This window comes from Vigna unguiculata, chromosome 6, assembly GCF_037176805.1.
Source record: "Vigna unguiculata cultivar grain cowpea cultivar isolate G323 ecotype 2 chromosome 6, ASM3717680v1, whole genome shotgun sequence".
NCBI lineage: Eukaryota > Viridiplantae > Streptophyta > Magnoliopsida > Fabales > Fabaceae > Vigna > Vigna unguiculata.
Window position 1 is genome coordinate 49,765,817 of NC_140797.1, and position 17,723 is coordinate 49,783,539.

Here is a 17,723-nt window from a genome sequence, read left to right on the forward strand (position 1 = left end):
GCTCCGGGATAATGAAGCTGGATGAAGTTGGCAGGACATGGCATTGAGTGATTATTTAAAGTCCAGTTGCCTAGAAATATAGTAAAATGCCGTTATAATTAATTAGGTTATCTTTCTAAATGTTGTTAATGTATTAGCAGGCGAGATACTATGGTCTAAAAGTGTGGTAACAAAGTTAAGGTATTTTAATTTGTGTACGCCTTACTTTACTTGATTGTATAGAAAATGTTGATGCAACAACGTACTACAATTTAAAATGCTGAGCGAGAAAGTTGAAGGTCCCTGAATTGGACAGTTGTTACTTGGAATTAAATAATGCGCATTCAGGTTGAAGTCCCCGGGATTCAGGTTCTTCCTACGCCCATCATCTTTGAAGTCGCAAAAAGTTGAGGTTTTTCAATGCTGACTCGCCTCCGTGCTCACGGGCCCTTACAATTTAGTATATTTTTTTGCTTTTCGCTTCAGCTTATCTGCACTTGGGACAAATTACAAACTATCAACAAAAAACTGACTGCTAAATTAGTTGAAAAGCATAAAGATGGAAGATTAGTTTATGATAAGATAGGAAAAGTGTAGAAGGAAACAAAAAAAAGAGATTTTTTAAAGTCAAACATATTTAAAATGTTCATCCTACATTTTACGTAGTCGAGTCTTGAAAGGTTGCAAGTTAGTTAATAAACGAGAAAATATGTTAAAGGTGTAGTTTTTATGATAAGAATTTTGAAAATAAAAGGTTTTGATTGATATGGTGTGCGAATTTACAAAAGTTGTGGTATTTATATGTATGTACAGAGATGGGGGTTGGGGCTACTCCCATATAGATTTTCTTCTGGGACTTCTGGGGAGATTAGGAAGGGGATTCCCATAAGTTGCAGAGTCATCAGGGTAGCCATAGCCTCCTACTCCTCCTACTCCTCTGGGGGGTTGTCTAGGGTTTGAGTAATGGTAGTTGAAGGAGGCACCCCTTCCACCAAGTCTTGCTATTTGAGGATCTTGGGGCGGTCTAGTCGTAGAGAAAGATGGATAGTTGAGAAAAGGGTGATGGGGATGAGGCTGGTGGTAATGAGCTTGCTGATCCATGTTTGAGAGGCTGGGAGAGCTTCGCACTCTCTGCATCGCACTCGACATGGAAATCGAATTATTGCAAAACCGAGGGGAGTACTGATCCCCTGCTTCGGGTGAGATTGATTTCGGGGAAGAACATGCAGAGCCCCTGGTCGTCGCTTTAGGGCTTGTTCGGAGGATTCCATTCACGGCGTCGATGTAACGTTGCTCCAATGGATAGGGTTCCGAGGCAGCCAAAAGCATCTTTGAAGACGGAAACAGGAATGCACGGAGCAATCCGGTTTGGTGGCGGTCGTGCTCCTGGATCATGTGCTTCACATCTTCCTCCGTCCTAACTGAAATCAACGCGTCCAGATCTTCGGGCACAAGCTGGTACTTGAGCACCACCTCCCCCTCCACCATGTTCCCCACCTTCTTCATCAGCTCTGGAATCATCAATTCATGCAATGCAATGCAAAACAATTCAATTCTATTCAATTCCTATTCAATTCAATTCAATTCAAATTAAGCTCAATTCAATCCTTCAAATCCAAGGGACGGGTACCGGCGAATGTCACGTCACGAGGCACTGAAACCACCCGAGTCTCGCCTCCCACGTACCTCAGAAGCCCATCGGAGGGTCGTGGAAGGACCTTGCCGGCGTAGCTGCAGAGGAACTTTACTTTATTTTTTGGCGAGTCGTCTCCCATGGCTTTTTCATTGCAAATGCATTGCATTCATCGCAGTGAAAAGTGACAGATTTTATATTTCCCAATCCAATCCAAATATCTCTCCTTTCAATCTCAACAACACACAAACTTCCACTATTCCCGCTCCTTATTTTTACACCTTTTTTTCCATTCTCTATCAACTAATTCTTTCTATTATATTTATCACCTTTAGTTACATTATATATATCTTAACCAAAACTTGTATAATTCATTATATCGTCTCACAAATTTATCTATTCTCGAGAGCAAGCAATTTAGATGGTTAAAAGTCTCACATTAAATTCCTATTATTGTTCTTGTAATAATACTCGTGTCTGAAACCTCTCGGACCAAACTCATTTTTAGTGTTCTATAATCAATTCATTCTCATATTTTACTCTATATATGAAAAATAAAATAGTGTCGCTAATTTTGTTTTATTTACAGTCAACTATAAACATTTGTTTTATCGTTAAGAATAAATTAATTGTTATTGATTGTTATATTTACTGTTAAAAGAAACAAGTGAACGAAGAAGAAAAAACATTTTAGGGGACTGGACTTAATTATATATCGATGCTTCGAACTTAAATTATTCTGGCAATGAATAATCTGATTGCTATAGTGATTCCATCTATGAATCTTGGTTATGAAACAAGAAAAGTGACGACACCAAAATTCAAAATTTTTTCATTTTGATACTCTTTTACGCACAACAACAGATAAAAAGATCTAGTTTTGCAATTTGAAGATCTGGACAAGGTATAATAAAAAAGTAAATAGAAAAAACTGACAAAGGAGTGATGTGACTCTGGTCTGAAGTGAAGAGAGGTGAAAGGGAATGGAAGACTAGAATGGGAATCGAAGAAGGCGCTTACATGCTTTGAGGATCTTAATCTTCATCCTCACTCCCTTCTCCTCCTTGGATCTTGCTGTACCCTCCTCCATTTCATCATCATCATCATCATCTTCAATCGGCGATGCTATTGCTGTGTCATGGATCCTGCAGTACCTCTCTGAAACCGATGATGATCTTCCCATTGAGAATGCCCTTTTCATTGTAACCTCAAACGCCCCTGATGCAGAAGAAAAACTGGTTGAAACAGAAGCACTCCTACCCAGTATCACTCCGAATATCTCTCCCTTCCCGTCTTCCACCCTCCTCGGACTCTCGCTGGTGGTTGTTGGTGCTTTTGGGGTTTGAGGAAATGGAGTGGTAGCATGATCCATGGATCTTGGTTTGTGGGTAGTCTCACTGCTAATCCTGCCATACCCATTCCTCATGTTTTTGGTCAGCAGAGAGACAGAGTGACAGAGAGGGTAATATGATATCATGTCATGTGTATGTGTAGATGACTAGATAAAATGAATGTGCAGAGGTAGCAGTACATGTGATAATACATTTGACAGTAAAATCCATTACCGTCTTTTACAGCTGCAACATAATACCTTTGCATATTTTGGGTCAAAGTACTAATAATGTATTCATTAAACTTCGGTCTTACTATATTTGTTCAGAACTGTCACTGCTTCAAACCTCTTGCCACTTTTTTAACGCCCCGTGCATTTTTTATTTTCGTCATGCTAAATACATTTAGTTTTCGTTGAATATTTTCTACAAAATAGTGAAAAGAAGTTTCATTAAAAAATATGATTACCCTTCAAAAATAGTTGAATATGCAGCAAAGATAATAATTTGCAAATTATAGTTCGCAGCGAAAAGTGGTGAATGAGAAAGTAGAATGAATGTTTGGAGAGATAATGGGCGTAAAGTTTGTAAAAATCGTCAATGAATGCTATTATTGCTTTCACTCTTTCTCATTCAATAGTCAATACTTTTAAATTAATTATTAATTACTTAAAATGTTAGTCCACCTCTGTTCCGGTTTCAATTCCTCTCTCTCTCCTCCGCTTTCGTCTCTCTCTCTCTCTCTCTCTACATCTAATCCACCATTCCAAGAATCCAACTTTCACTTTAGGGTTTTGAAATCCCAGCTACAAGGCACGCGCTGCTGAGCCTGATCGCTGTTTTGAAATCCTCCATTTTCACGGCTGGAGAGAAACTTTGAGGAGCTCCTCTTGCACCGTAATTATGTACGGTTTAAGCACCAAATTTGGCTTAATTACAGGTTTTGACTAAGAATGCGTTTCTTTAAGTACATGCTGAGCTCTGGGGCGGGTGGGGCATTCAATTTCTGAATTGCAGCCTAGCTTTCTATTTGTGGGGCACTGTGCAGAGAGTTCACCCGGCTATCATGAATCATTGCGGCAAAAAAAATATATTATTCTTACTTTTTAATTTCCTTTTTCGGCCGAGCTTAAGGAGTGAATGTTTTACTAGTTTTGCACGACTCTGTCCTAAAAATTTTCTCCTTTCTCGGTTTTGAGATGGATCTTGAGTTTTTCTTTTCTATTTAGTTGCGTGAGTAACCATTTTTAGTTTGCATTTGTATGCATGGTCTGTGTTTTAGAAAGTAACTTGATTTATTTTGTGTTAGCGAAGTTCCTAATTTGTGAGTTAAAATGATCTTAGTAACTACTTAAGAAGAGTGCTGAACTGTGTGGGATTTGGTTTCATTTCAGTGAACAGGAATGATATGCTAAGATATGGCACTTAAAGTTCCCGCTCATATAGCTGCTGAGATTGCAATTGGTTCCATCGGTCGTGGTTATGATATATCCACTGATATAAGGCTTAAATATTGTAAAGGAGATTCCGTAAATTCGCGTTTGATTGAGATAGATGAAAATTATGTCAGAGAGGTGGTACTACCCGGTGGAGTTTCAATACCAAATGTTTCCAAATCAATTAAATGTGATAAAGGGGAACGCACGCGGTTCAGGTCGGATGTTCTGTCTTTTCAACAGGTAAAGTTTTCTGTTTTACTTCTGGAGGTGAATTGAATTCTGAAATCATGATTTGTTTGATGAAAATTTTGTCTCTTACTTAGAAATAAATTACGAGTATTGTTGTGCATCATTTCTTCCATTTCCTTTCACGTAAGTGTTTTGTTCCTGATGTACCCATTGGAATGCACTTTTTAGTAGATGATAGATGGAATGCATATGAAGGTCGTAGTGTAGTCTCATATTTCCAAAGTGAACACGTGTTTGTCATCATTACTGTCAAAACTTTATTGTTACATGTTTGAACCATGATGCACAATGAACTTTGTTTTCAGTATGATGTGTCCTGGTTACTTGGCTTCAGTAACACCCTCTGTTTAAAGCCAACGAGGGATTGGCTCAACTGGTAGGATCTGTCTGACTGATTGCTGTTGGTAGTCTTTCCTTGATAGGTTATATGTAAATAACCCTTATAAGCTATTCCAAAAGAATATGACATGCCCTACCCGCTTAGTGTGTTATGTGTATCACTAAGTAGCCAAATCATCTCCAAATTATGAATATTTTAGTAGGTTTCTAAATTCTTTTGATCTTTGAAGGGACATAACAAATATTTCTTTTGTTTATAATTTTCTATTTCAGTGGTAAAGACTTTCTTTTTATCAGCATTTTAAGTTTCAAGCAACGCATCATCTCCTGTTTAGTGGCTGTTTACTTTTAAATGTTTTCAGATGTCGGAGCAATTCAATCAGGACTTATCTTTGACTGGCAAAATTCCATCAGGGCTTTTCAATACAATGTTTGAATTTTCTGGTAGTTGGCAGAGAGATGCAGCCCTTACGAAGTCCCTTGCTTTTGATGGGGTGTTAATTACACTCTATACTGTTGCATTGGAGAAGTCTCAAATGGTCCTCTGTGACCACGTTAAGAAAGCTGTGCCGTCATCGTGGGACCCACCTGCTTTAGCAAGGTGAATTGAGTTTTGTTAATGTAATCTTGACCAAATGATAAATTATTTCTATTTCCTTGTCAAATGAAATTTTGATCACCCTCTAAGTTCTAGTTTTGACATCTTGGTCAGCTCTTCGAACTATGGATGCCTTCAGATTTCTAGCTTCATAATGATTGAGGTTCTGTGGGCCTTAAGCTGATTCATTATAGCAAAAAGATAGAATGACATTTAATGATAAATGAATAATATGTGGAAGTAGATGTTCTCCGATATATTGCTTTTGTTTTATTTATGCTCCAGTATTATATATTTTGCCATTTCTTTTTTCAACCTTGTATGATAACCAGATGAAATTCTGGGAATGGCTGCATAAATGAGGTGAATTGTAAAAACACATCCATCTTATCATGCAGTGGCATATCTGAATATTCATTAAAAAGAATCAATTTCGTTAAACTGACAAGAGTACGTAATTTTATTTGAGATTTTCTTCGCTGATCAATGTCCTTTTCATGAAAATTTTTGACTTGGGCTTATAAATAACAATAGGAAGTTCATTGTTTATGTATGCCTACTATAAAGCCAAATTTATGTGATAAAAGCTTATTTTGGCATATTTGTTCTCTTGTTCTGGTTGTTCATTTGCTTTTAATTTTTAATATAAATATCTTAAATGGTGCTACGCTCTAATCTTCTAATCAAATTAGGAGTAATTTGGATATATTATCTTTCTTCATTTAGTGCAAATGTTCAAACTTTGTTTGTATGGCTCAATTATGTTGACAAGCACCATAAGTTGGCTGTCTTAAAAATTATTTAATTCTATTTGGATTACCTCGTTTTTCTTTCTACTGTATTTTTGGTTTGATACTCTGGCCAACTGTTACTATTCACAATTCTCAGGTTTATTGATACCTTTGGCACTCATATAATTGTTGGTATGAAAATGGGGGGAAAAGATGTAATATATTTGAAGCAGCAACACTCATCAACTCTTCAACCTGCTGATGTTCAGAAAAAATTGAAAGAGATGGCGGATAGGAGGTTTCTAGATGCCAATAGCCACTATACCATTGCTTCTGATCAAGTTTTCCCAAATGACAAGGTTTGTGAACAATTTTTTTGTGCGTGGGGACTGATCAGTACTTATCCTGCTATTTTATGAAAACATCACAATATGGTTTGTCTGGTGAACTTTAAACCTTACTCAAAACTAGATATTTGTGGTTGGTTAGATCGTGGCTTGATTGGGGTAACAACAAACCTTGCTAGGATAGGTTATACCATTTTAAAAAATAAACTTTAAATCTAATTTACTTTCATAAAACCGGATTGTAAAGTGAGATTTGCACCTTCATTTAAACTATAATTTAGTCATATCTCTAGCTTATATGAAACTTACAACAATTCATACGTTTCTTAAGATTGAATGATTATGAGATTTCATTGAGTCTTGTACTGCATTTTTGCTTTGATATAATGTAAGTTGTATGGTTCATAAGTTGTAATTATTTTCTTGACTAATATAATATCATCTTTGAAATGTATAGAAACTATGTATAATGAGAAAAAGGAGACGGGAATGGGGAGTGTTTACATGTGAATTTAGAGATAAAAGGGGTGATGGGAGGTTATTCTAATTGAGAGAAGAAGTCAGGGAAGAGTATAGAGGTCTTTTGAATACTTTGAGTTGTAGGGTTGTGAATCTGCAATCCGTACTATTTAATATCTCGAATTGCTCATCTTTTATCCTGTTTTCCATTGATACAGACCTATATATATATATTTTCTGGCAATAAGCATTTTGTTATCTTCATATATCACTGTATGCCATTGAAACTTGACCGTATGTAATAAATTTTGCTTCTCTTCAGTTTGGAATCAGGGAGCAGAGGCTAACATTTGCTAATATTAGTCCATCGAGTTCTTATTCACATAAGGAGGTGTGCTTAAATTATTTAACTTTGACAACATTTTAAATATTTATATTTACCATAGCAATTGTACTTATTCTTTTTTTATTGCAGGATATTGTAAGCATTTGCAAGAGGAGGGGTGGGAGTGATGACAGAAACCTGTTCCACAACGAGTGGTTACAAACTGTTCAGCATGAGCCAGATGTGATCTCAATGTCGTTCATTCCAATTACATCTCTATTGAATGGAGTGCCAGGGAGTGGATTCTTGAGCCATGCCATAAACCTTTATTTACGATGTAAGCAAATTGCTTTTTTTCTTACATACGTTCTATCTAAATAATACTTCCTATAAACATGAAATGATATCTCTATAAATCATATTTTAATAAATTTGTTTCTAATCAGATATCTCTATGATTATAAAGATCGTAATTAAATAAGGAAACAAATAGTAAAATATAAACAAATAATAAATCATCACAGATCATCTGTGATATTCTAAAATAAGTATAGTTTTGTGCTATTAATGATGTTGCAAGTAAAAACAATTGTGTTTATGAAATAAATAATCCATACTGTGAAGAAGTTTGCAATTATTCTCGTAAAAATGCTCATGATTTTTTGAATTGCCCATTTTATTCTCTTGGTTGTGAAGGAAAATAATTTGTCATCAGAATAGAATAGAAGCGTTCAATTCCTTTGCTTGTTGAAGTTCTATTTCATTCTATATTTTAATTCAGTTGGCTTTGAATTAACCTACTGTCATAAATTCTTTAAAATATCCGCCCTACCAGTGCATAGATGCTCTCACAAGGACTTAATAGCGTTTAGGCATTGACATGCAATACCAATTAGTGAAACATAAGAAAGCATATTCTTGTTAGTAGAATAGTGATTAGATGTTTGTGATTCATATGCATCATTACAATGCCCATGTCTCAAATTTTTCTCTTAAAATTAAATTTTCATGGATCACTTTTTTTTAATGTTTTGTCTTAATTTTGGTTTGTTCCACATAAATTATCTTTACTAGTTCAGAATGCTTAATTACATATTGGATCTTGCAGATAAACCACCGATTCAAGAGCTCCACCAATTCTTGGAATTCCAACTGCCAAGGCAGTGGGCGCCTGTATTCAGTGATCTTCCACTTGGTCCGCAACGGAAGCAACGGAGTTCTGCTTCTTTACAGTTTAGCTTCATGGGTCCAAAGCTCTATGTTAACACCACACAGGTATTGATTGCTTGTGCCTCTTTGGGTCATAACTAATCACATTTAAGTCTTTTGGTTTGTGTGATGGAATTCGGATTCAGGGAGAACAACTCTGAGGATGTCCACAACTAGAAGCAGGGAAACCAGAACTAAGAATGGTAACCATTGCTAATAGAAAGAAGGAGAAAACAGAGATAAATTTTTTTTCTCTTGAAAACAGAAGGGAATAATTGCTTTATTCCTTATTGATGATTATTAGGTCAATTGACCTATTTAAACATATACATATGTAACAGACCATATACTTAGAAAGAATAAATCCCTATAACTACGGGATTTTATTCTTATTACAATCTTCCTAATATTAAAACAAAATCTCAACTAATTAAAACGCAATAAATAAAAAATTTACAATTAATGTAGGCTATCGTAACAGCTTGCTCTTGACACTCCCCCTCAAGCTGGTGAATAATTATTTTCCATTCCCAACTTGGATACAATATCTTCAAACATAATATTGTGTAGACCTTTAGTAAGGATATCTGCAAGTTGATCTTGTGTAGATACAAAAGGAGTACAAATCAACCCACTTTCCAATTTTTCCTTAATAAAGTGCCTATCCACTTCAACATGTTTAGTCCTATCATGTTGTACTGGATTATGAGCTATACTAATCGCAGATTTATTGTCACAGTACAATTTCATAGGTTTCTCCCATCTTATCTTCAGATCATCTAGGATGATCTTTAGCCATAGAAGTTCACATATTCCTTGAGCCATGGCTCTAAATTCTGCTTCGGCACTTGATCTTGCCACGACATTCTGCTTCTTACTTCTCCAAGTCACCAAATTTCCACCAAGAAATGTGCAATATCCAGTGGTTGATCTCCGGTCCACAATTGACCCAGCATAGTCTGCATCAGTGTATGATTCAATACTTAGGCTTTGGTTTTTTCTGAACAAAATCCCTCTGCCTGGAGTGCCTTTTAGATACTGAATAATTCTGAATACAGCATGCAAATGTGCCTCTTTTGGTTGGTGCATAAATTGACTTACTAGGCTGACAGCAAAAGCAATGTCTGGCCTGGTATGGGATAAGTAGATGAGCCTGCCTACAAGTCTTTGATACATTCCTTTATCCACAGCCACATCCTCTTCCATACTTCCTAATTTCATATTCGGATCGATCGGAGTGTTTGCTGGTTTACACGCCGTTCTGCCGGTTTCCTTAAGCAAATCCGTAACATATTTTTGTTGAGAAATGAAGATTCCTTTCTTAGAGTAGGCTACTTCAATTCCCAAAAAATACTTGAGTTTTCCTAGTATCTTTATTTCAAATTCTGCTGCAAGACATTCACTCAACTTCTGCTGCTCTCTCTTGTCATCTTCGGTTACAATAATATCATCTACATAAACCAGCAAGATAGTTACTTCCCCTGAAACTGAGTGTTTGAAAAAAAGAGTATGGTCTCCCTGACTCTGTTTATAACCCAAACTTGTCATCACATTAGAAAATCTACCGAACCATGCTCTAGGAGATTGTTTTAATCCATATAAGGCCTTTTCTAGCTTGCATACAGTTCCTGAGACTGCCATTTCATCATAACCTGGGGGTAACTCCATATAAATTTCCTCTTCAAGATCTCCGTGTAGGAATGCATTCTTTACATCAAATTGTTGTAAGTCCCAACCATTATTTACTGCTAATGATAATATGACTCTGACCGTATTCATTTTTGCAACCGGAGCAAAAGTTTCCAAGTAATCCACTCCATACGTCTGTGTGAATCCTTTATCCACTAACCTCGCCTTGTATCGTTCAACTGTTCCATCTGCTTTATACTTCACAGTAAATACCCATTTGCACCCTATTGCCTTTTTCCCTCTAGGTAAGATAACAAGCTTCCAGGTCTTATTTTTGTTCAGCGCTTCCATTTCAACATCCATGGCTTGTTTCCATTTTCTATTAGATAATGCTTCAGATACAGAAGATGGTGTGGATATGTTATTCAGATTTGTAAGGAAAGTTTTATGGGTAGGAGAGAACTGTGTGAAGGATAGAAAATTTGATAAAGGATAAACAGGTTTTTTAGTGCATGTTCTGGTTTCCTTTCTAAGAGCAATAGGTAGGTCAAGCTCATTGGGTAGGCTAAGGTTTTCTTGCTGTACTTTTGAGGTTTCCAAAATTCCAGCATCACATTCATTAAACAAATTTACAGGACTAGTAGATGTTACCTCATATAGTGGTACCAGATTGGATTCTTGAACATGACTAGAAGCTGGAATGGACCTCGTTTTTCTCCTTGAATACACCAAATTTTTCCCAATTTTTCTACCATTAGTAATCTCAGTTTCAGATTGGCTTTCAATTTGTTGAGGTTCAATCTCAGGTTGAGTTTTGGTGATAGTAGTTTCGGTCTCTGGTTGTATTTCAATTTCAGGTTGAGTTGGACTATTTTCAGGTCTGTCCATGTTCACCACACCAGGATTAATTTCAGGTCTTGAGAATATTAGAAGCTCATCTTCCCTTAATGGTTCATCTTCCTTTGTTATACTCTCCCCCTGAAGATGAGATTCCTCAAAATAACTTTTATTTTCATGAAAGGTAACATCTCTAGACACATAAAATTTTCTAGATATAGGGTGGTAACATCTATAACCCTTTTGTGTGTTTGAGTAACCTACAAAAACACACTTGACAGCTCTAGGATCAAGTTTTCCCCTTTCATTATTGTGAACATGGACAAAAGCTATACACCCAAATATTCTAGGTTGAAGTTTGTTTGAGGACTCTATGTGGGGATAGAATGAGGACAGGACCTGCATAGGACTTTGTAAATTTAGAAGTTTTGAGGGTAAACGATTGATTAGGTATGTGGCAGTGAGAATAGCTTCCCCCCAAAAATTTTTCGGGACATGATTTTGAAAAAGAAGGGCTCTGGTATGATTTAGAAGATGCCCATTTTTCCTCTCAGCCACCCCATTTTGTTGAGGTGTGTGAACGCACGAAGACTCATGAATAATACCTTCTTTTTGACAAAAAGAATTTAAAGTTATGTTAAAATAGTCCTTGGCGTTATCAGATCTGATTTTCTTAATGGTGACACCAAATTGAGTTTTGATCATTGAGACAAAATTTATACACATGGAACTGACTTCAGATTTGTGTTTTAATAAAAAAATCCAAGTAACTCTAGTACAATCATCAATAAAAGTTAAAAACCATTTAGCACCTGAAAAAGTTGGAATATTCGCAGGACCCCAGACATCAGTATGAACAAGAGAAAAAGGTTGATCACTCAATTTATTATTAATAGGAAAAGGGAGACGTCTATGTTTGGCTAACTCGCAAACTTCACAACACATACTCCCTATATCTATGTTTTTAAATAAAGAGGGAAAGATAGTTTTTACAATTTGAAATGAAGGATGCCCCATCCGACAATGGTGAAGATGAATTTTTTCTTTATCGGTCATGGCAGATTCTGTAACAAGAGAGTGACTTTTGTAGACAAATTGGGATTTTCTATGTAATAGAGACCATTCCATTCTTTAGCACGTCCAATCGTCCTCCCCGAGTTCCTGTCCTGTAAAATACACATATTGCTGTCAAATATAGCAGTACAACATAGATCCTTTGTAAGTTTTTGAATAGAAATGAGGTTAGTGGATAATTTAGGAACATGAAGGACATTTTTTAACGTGAGGGATGGGTTTATGTGGATCTCTCCCTGTCCAGCTGCAGTTATAAGCGTTCCATCAGCTGTAGAAATTTTTTTATTGCTAGGACAGGGTGAGTAGGTGGAAAAATATATAGGTAGAGGTGTCATATGGTCTGTGGCTCCTGAATCTAATATCCACGAGTGTGAAAAGTTTGTATCTGAAACATTAAAGCCAAGAGAATATGGAATCTTACCAGAATGTATCAAGGTACACATACCTGTAGACTTGTCCATCTTACTTAGAAAGGATCTTACTCTTTCTATTTCTTCGTGATTCAGTTGCCCCATCTCTTCATTCTGTCCGATTACAGAATTTACTTGTCCTTGGCCTCCCCTCTTTTGGGTATGAAATCTTTGGCTGCCCCATTCTCGGTTTGGTGGTTTCCCATGTAGTTTCCAACACTTCTCCTTTGTGTGACGTGGTTTCTTGCAATAAGAACACCACACTTCTTCTTGTTTCTTTTCCCCTGCTGGAAAAATATTCTTCTTTTGGTTAACCACCATTGCCGCTCCATCTTCTACCTTCATTGCGGTACTCTCAGCAGTAGGAATTTCCAACATCAGATTTCTTCTACTTTCCTCACTTCGGATAATGGCTATGACTTCATTCAGACTTGGAACTCTTTCTTTGCCTAGAATTTGAATCCGAACCTGATCATATTCAGGATTTAGGCCCACCAGGAAATCATATACACGGTCTTGCTCAATATACTCATTGAGTAGAACTGAATCCTCTGAACACTTTGCTTTTATCACACGATAATGATCCAATTCCATCCACAAGGACTTGAGCTGATTAGCATATTCTGTGACAGATTTATTGCCTTGTTTAGCTCCCACAGTTTTTACCTTCACTTCATATATTTGGGCAGCATCCTTAGCCTTTGAGTAGGTTTGTTCGACTGCCTCCCAAATCTCTTTGGCTGAGTTTAGAAACATACATGTGTCACTAATCTCAGGTATCATAGAATTCCAAAGCCACGCCATAATCATTGAATCTTCTTCTTCCCATGATCTGAATCTAGTTTCTGTTTCACTAGGAGGATTTTCTGTAAGATGACTGCCCTTGCCTTTGCCTTTTAATATGGTTCGTGTAAGTTGGGACCACTTAAGATAGTTCTTTCCGTTGAATCTGTATGCAGAGTGAATATTCTGCAATTCTCCATTATTAGGGACGAATTTGTCACCTGAATCAGGGATAGAATTCACTGCCTCAGCCATAGCAGCAAGAATAAAGGAATGGGAAAAATAAAGTGCAGCAATGAAGGCTGCAGGAAGACAATCGCAGAGTGATGAAGACTGCTTGAAGATGCAGCAATGGGCTGCAGTAATAAATAAAAACAGCGTTGAAGGCTGCAGTGGGAAAAAAAAGAAAAAACAGAGGCAGCGGTGAAACAGAATGGGTAAAGACTGCGCAACAGTGACAACTGCGATTCACTGTTTTGGGATACGGTCAGAGACTCCTAGGATCAGGAGCTCTGATACCATCTTGAAAACAGAAGGGAATAATTGCTTTATTCCTTATTGATGATTATTAGGTCAATTGACCTATTTAAACATATACATATGTAACAGACCATATACTTAGAAAGAATAAATCCCTATAACTACGGGATTTTATTCTTATTACAATCTTCCTAATATTAAAACAAAATCTCAACTAATTAAAACGCAATAAATAAAAAATTTACAATTAATGTAGGCTATCGTAACAGCTTGCTCTTGACATTTTCCATTGAGTCCACTAGGCCAAACCAAATAGTGTCAGGCAGTTACAACAATAACCAAAAGGCGACAATAACCTAGGGATAGAGATTAAATCTGATAATATGATTCTTTAATGCTTGGAATAAACAGGAGCATTGGTTAACTCAATGACAGTCAAATATTTGAAATGTTGGGGCATGAGTTTTAAAGTTGTCTTGTTTTCCGTCCTCAGTGGATGGTATCCAGCCACAAATCCGGTTTAGAATACATACTTCTACCTAATTCATCCATCAGTAAGAGGAATTAGAAACCTGTCTTTCATAGTCTGCTGAGTTAGCCTCTACAATTGACACAATCACCATGAACGGACTTTTTTAACCAAAACTGCCTGGGGAAACATACGGGCTGTTGCAGTATTGAATAATTCCTTTAGCAAGGAACTCATCAACTAGATTATCACTATATCTTTGCGAATTATGGAGAACCGTAAGGACGTAGAATTAAAGGACCAGAACCTTCTTGTAAAGGAATTTTACTATCAAAACCAGGTCTAGATGGAGGTAACTGTTTCAGATCCTCAACAATGTCAGCAAACTGAACAATCAGATCTTGAATTTCTGTTTGAATAGTATGGGCTAGGTTTTTTGATGAAACAGCATTACAAGTAAGGGTCTCAAAGTGATGTGGGGCTGTCCATGTATAGAAAACACATTTGAGCACCTTGTACATCATGAGTGAAAGTTTGGTTGTTAATCAATTTGATGCTCGAAGACTTGGCTCCCCATCTTTTGACATCTATAGAAAAATCCATCTGCAACTTCCTAAAATCCCAAAGGACTGGATACCCAATGTCAAATCACAAAACACCAAAGGAAGCACTATCACATCAGCTGTAAACTCGGTTTGCTGTAATTGCGAAGTAAACCCCTTGCATATATAGGATGCCTCCAACCTTGTACCACCTCCTGCTGTCACAGTCATTGGAGTGATGGATTCCAGTTCACACCCCAACTTCTTAGCTAAATCCAAATCTAAGAAATTATGAGTGCTTCTACTGCCATCAATCAGTATTTGCACATTTTCTTGTTATGTGGACCATGGACCCATGTTGTTTGATAGTTATGCACCCATGTTAAAGCATTCATAGACAATTAAAAACAACTGAACTAAGTTCTAACAGCATTAGGTGACCCATTTTCTTCTGTAGTCTCTGGTTCATGGAAAACCATACACAAACATTTAGCTCTACTATCTGCCATTTCATTAGCACCATAAGTTCTAGGAGCCAAACTCAAGACGGATTTGTTGAATATCAAGAAGGAAAAATGTTGGACTAAATATTGTATGTAAAAGCTTTTAGAATTTATTTTTGTTACCATGCAGGGGAACGTAGTCTTACAAACAAAAGATGCATATTTATTTTTTTCATGTAGTGTAAACTATAATGCTTGATATATTTTATTTTCAACATTCATCAATTTTCAGCAGTTTTTAAACTGACATTCTAAAGTTTGTGGGCGTTGATTCTCTATTTTAGTAGCATACATTTAATGCTTCTAAACACGTGCCCACTGGAAAAAATATAGTAGTAATTTATAATCTCTGTGCTGAAGCCAGGAATTGTTGTGATGTTATAACAGGTTGATGTAGGTAAGAGGCCAGTAACTGGTCTCCGTCTGTATCTTGAAGGTAAGAAAAGCAATCGGTTGGCCATCCATTTGCAACACCTTTCATCACTTCCTAAAATCTTCCAGCTTGAAGATGATCCAAATGATAACTTTGAGCGGAAGTCTTACGACAGGAGATTCTACGAGAAGGTTCAATGGAAGAATTTCTCTCACGTGTGCACAGCTCCTGTGGAATCTGAGGAGGATCTTTCAATAGTAACCGGAGCACAGTTGCAAGTTGAGAATTACGGCATAAAAAATATACTGTTCTTAAGACTTAGATTCTCAACTGTGTTGGGAGCGAAAGCAGTAAAGCATCCGGAGTGGGAGGGATCGCCCAAGTTGGGAGCCAAGTCAGGGCTGATATCCACTTTAATCAGCCAACACTTCACATCAACATTTCAGAAGCCTCCACCGCGGCCGGCGGATGTTAATATAAACTCTGCGGTGTATCCAGGCGGCCCTCCGGTTCCTGTGCAAGCTCTGAAGCTTCTGAAATTTGTAGACACAAGTGAGATGAGCAGAGGACCACAAGAGTCTCCTGGGTATTGGGTTGTGTCTGGAGCAAAGCTTGTTGTTGATAAGGGCAGAATTTCTCTCCGTGTTAAGTATTCTTTGTTGACCATGATATTACCAGATGAAGACATGTTGGATGACCTTTAGTTATGACCATTCTTCTGCAAGTGTTCATTCTTAAGGCTATGACCAAGAAAAAATGCTCTGGTTTTGCTATGCTTCTTGCAAAGATAGATATAGTTGCAGTAGCTTTCCCCTCCTACTGGAGTTCCACTTGTAATGTAAACTTCTATAGTTTAACACCATGACTTTTTACAATTACAATTACAATTACAAATCAATTCCACTCTTAGATTTTATGGTGTAACAGTAATATATACATATCAATTTAATACGCTGAGAAATCATGTCATCTTTTAGTATTCTTTTAGTATCATGTTTGTATATTGTTACTTGTTACGTTACATTCCATTGTTCGCTTATTTATTAGTAAGATACACAGCCTTCATGATTATATGAATATGAACCTCTGCAGCAAAACCATTTCTGCCTGGACTTTGTTCCTTTCTATCTGTTACATTACAAACTTCAGGACACTCTTAATTATGTTTTAATAATTATATCCTTATATTACATAAAATTTTATTTATTAAAAATTCTTTCACCAAAAGATCAATTCACTTGTTTCATTTGTAATTGATATTTGAGTTTTTTTTACTAGTAAAATAGTGGTATATTATTAACTGAAGTATTAAATAATGTAGAATATCTTATTGGCAAGATTGGAGCTACAAAACACTTTCATCCTTTCTTGCAATTAATAAATATGATTTAAATTAATAAACAGAATTGGAAAAGGGCATAATAGAAAATTAATATACATTTAAAAAAAATCAAGAACATTTATTATAATCTTTACTATGCATGTAATAGAAACCTAAGGTGTTCTCTTTTTTCACAAATAAATGACATGTAAAGTTTAGTATTTAATTTCTTTATCTTTTTCCTACTTTATCATTTTCGAGCTTTATGCTCCTTTAAGTCTATGTAAATAATATTTATTTAAATTTAAACACACTTATTTCACAAATCAATAAAATGAGAAAGTTGACTGACGTACAAGTAAATAAAGACTCAAACATTGAATCTCTCATAATTTTGTTGATAGTAATCTCATAATACAAATCATGTAAATGATAAACCTCGTTAGTCTACATCCTGAAAAGTTCAATTGCGGTGTCAAAACTAATAGTTTATCGGGATCACATGAATATAAGTATGTATTAACAAAATTAAAAGTAAAGACTTTAAGGTTTAAATAAGGCAAATAACGAAGGCAAAATTTTCTTTTACATTTGTTTTTCTCGTAACATGTGGAACATTTAGTTAGACACAGCTTTAGTTGTTTCCTGTGTTGGTTGGTAGTT

General features: G+C 36.2%; 4 protein-coding genes across 8 annotated transcripts; 1 reads left to right on the forward strand and 3 right to left on the reverse strand.

The window, feature by feature from the left end:
* Positions 1–175: 175 nt before the first annotated feature.
* Positions 176–3,202, reverse strand: LOC114186952 (uncharacterized). Of its 3 annotated transcripts, none has more exons than XM_028075037.2 (2): positions 2,633–3,202; positions 176–470 (listed from the first exon to the last, which is right to left on the reverse strand). In XM_028075037.2, the coding sequence occupies exons 1-2, from the start codon at positions 3,087–3,089 to the stop codon at positions 430–432; spliced, it is 498 nt and encodes a 165-aa protein (XP_027930838.1). In that variant the 5' UTR covers positions 3,090–3,202; the 3' UTR covers positions 176–429. The 3 variants fall into 3 exon arrangements, with proteins under 3 accessions (XP_027930838.1, XP_027930839.1, XP_085530641.1); XM_028075038.2 differs by having other exon boundaries at positions 176–475; XM_085674515.1 differs by lacking the exon at positions 176–470 and adding an exon at positions 1,350–1,490.
* LOC114186951 (Octicosapeptide/Phox/Bem1p family protein) lies at positions 719–2,608 on the reverse strand. The gene is made up of 2 exons (XM_028075036.2): positions 1,610–2,608; positions 719–1,490 (listed from the first exon to the last, which is right to left on the reverse strand). Exons 1-2 carry the CDS (start codon positions 1,779–1,781, stop codon positions 808–810), a joined length of 855 nt encoding a protein of 284 aa, XP_027930837.1. The 5' UTR covers positions 1,782–2,608; the 3' UTR covers positions 719–807.
* A 355-nt stretch (positions 3,203–3,557) lies between the features above and the next one.
* LOC114186950 (MAC/Perforin domain-containing protein) lies at positions 3,558–16,726 on the forward strand. Of its 2 annotated transcripts, none has more exons than XM_028075035.2 (8): positions 3,558–3,883; positions 4,338–4,622; positions 5,333–5,571; positions 6,457–6,658; positions 7,428–7,496; positions 7,581–7,767; positions 8,539–8,705; positions 15,754–16,726. In XM_028075035.2, the coding sequence occupies exons 2-8, from the start codon at positions 4,362–4,364 to the stop codon at positions 16,441–16,443; spliced, it is 1,815 nt and encodes a 604-aa protein (XP_027930836.1). In that variant the 5' UTR covers positions 3,558–3,883; positions 4,338–4,361; the 3' UTR covers positions 16,444–16,726. The 2 variants fall into 2 exon arrangements, with proteins under 2 accessions (XP_027930836.1, XP_027930835.1); XM_028075034.2 differs by having other exon boundaries at positions 3,561–3,848.
* On the reverse strand, positions 11,959–14,138 carry LOC146885959 (uncharacterized). 2 transcript variants are annotated; one of them, XM_085674514.1, is made up of 2 exons: positions 12,625–14,138; positions 11,959–12,271 (listed from the first exon to the last, which is right to left on the reverse strand). In XM_085674514.1, the coding sequence occupies exons 1-2, from the start codon at positions 13,625–13,627 to the stop codon at positions 12,237–12,239; spliced, it is 1,038 nt and encodes a 345-aa protein (XP_085530640.1). In that variant the 5' UTR covers positions 13,628–14,138; the 3' UTR covers positions 11,959–12,236. The 2 variants fall into 2 exon arrangements, with proteins under 2 accessions (XP_085530640.1, XP_085530639.1); XM_085674513.1 differs by having other exon boundaries at positions 12,601–14,138.
* Positions 16,727–17,723: the final 997 nt, after the last annotated feature.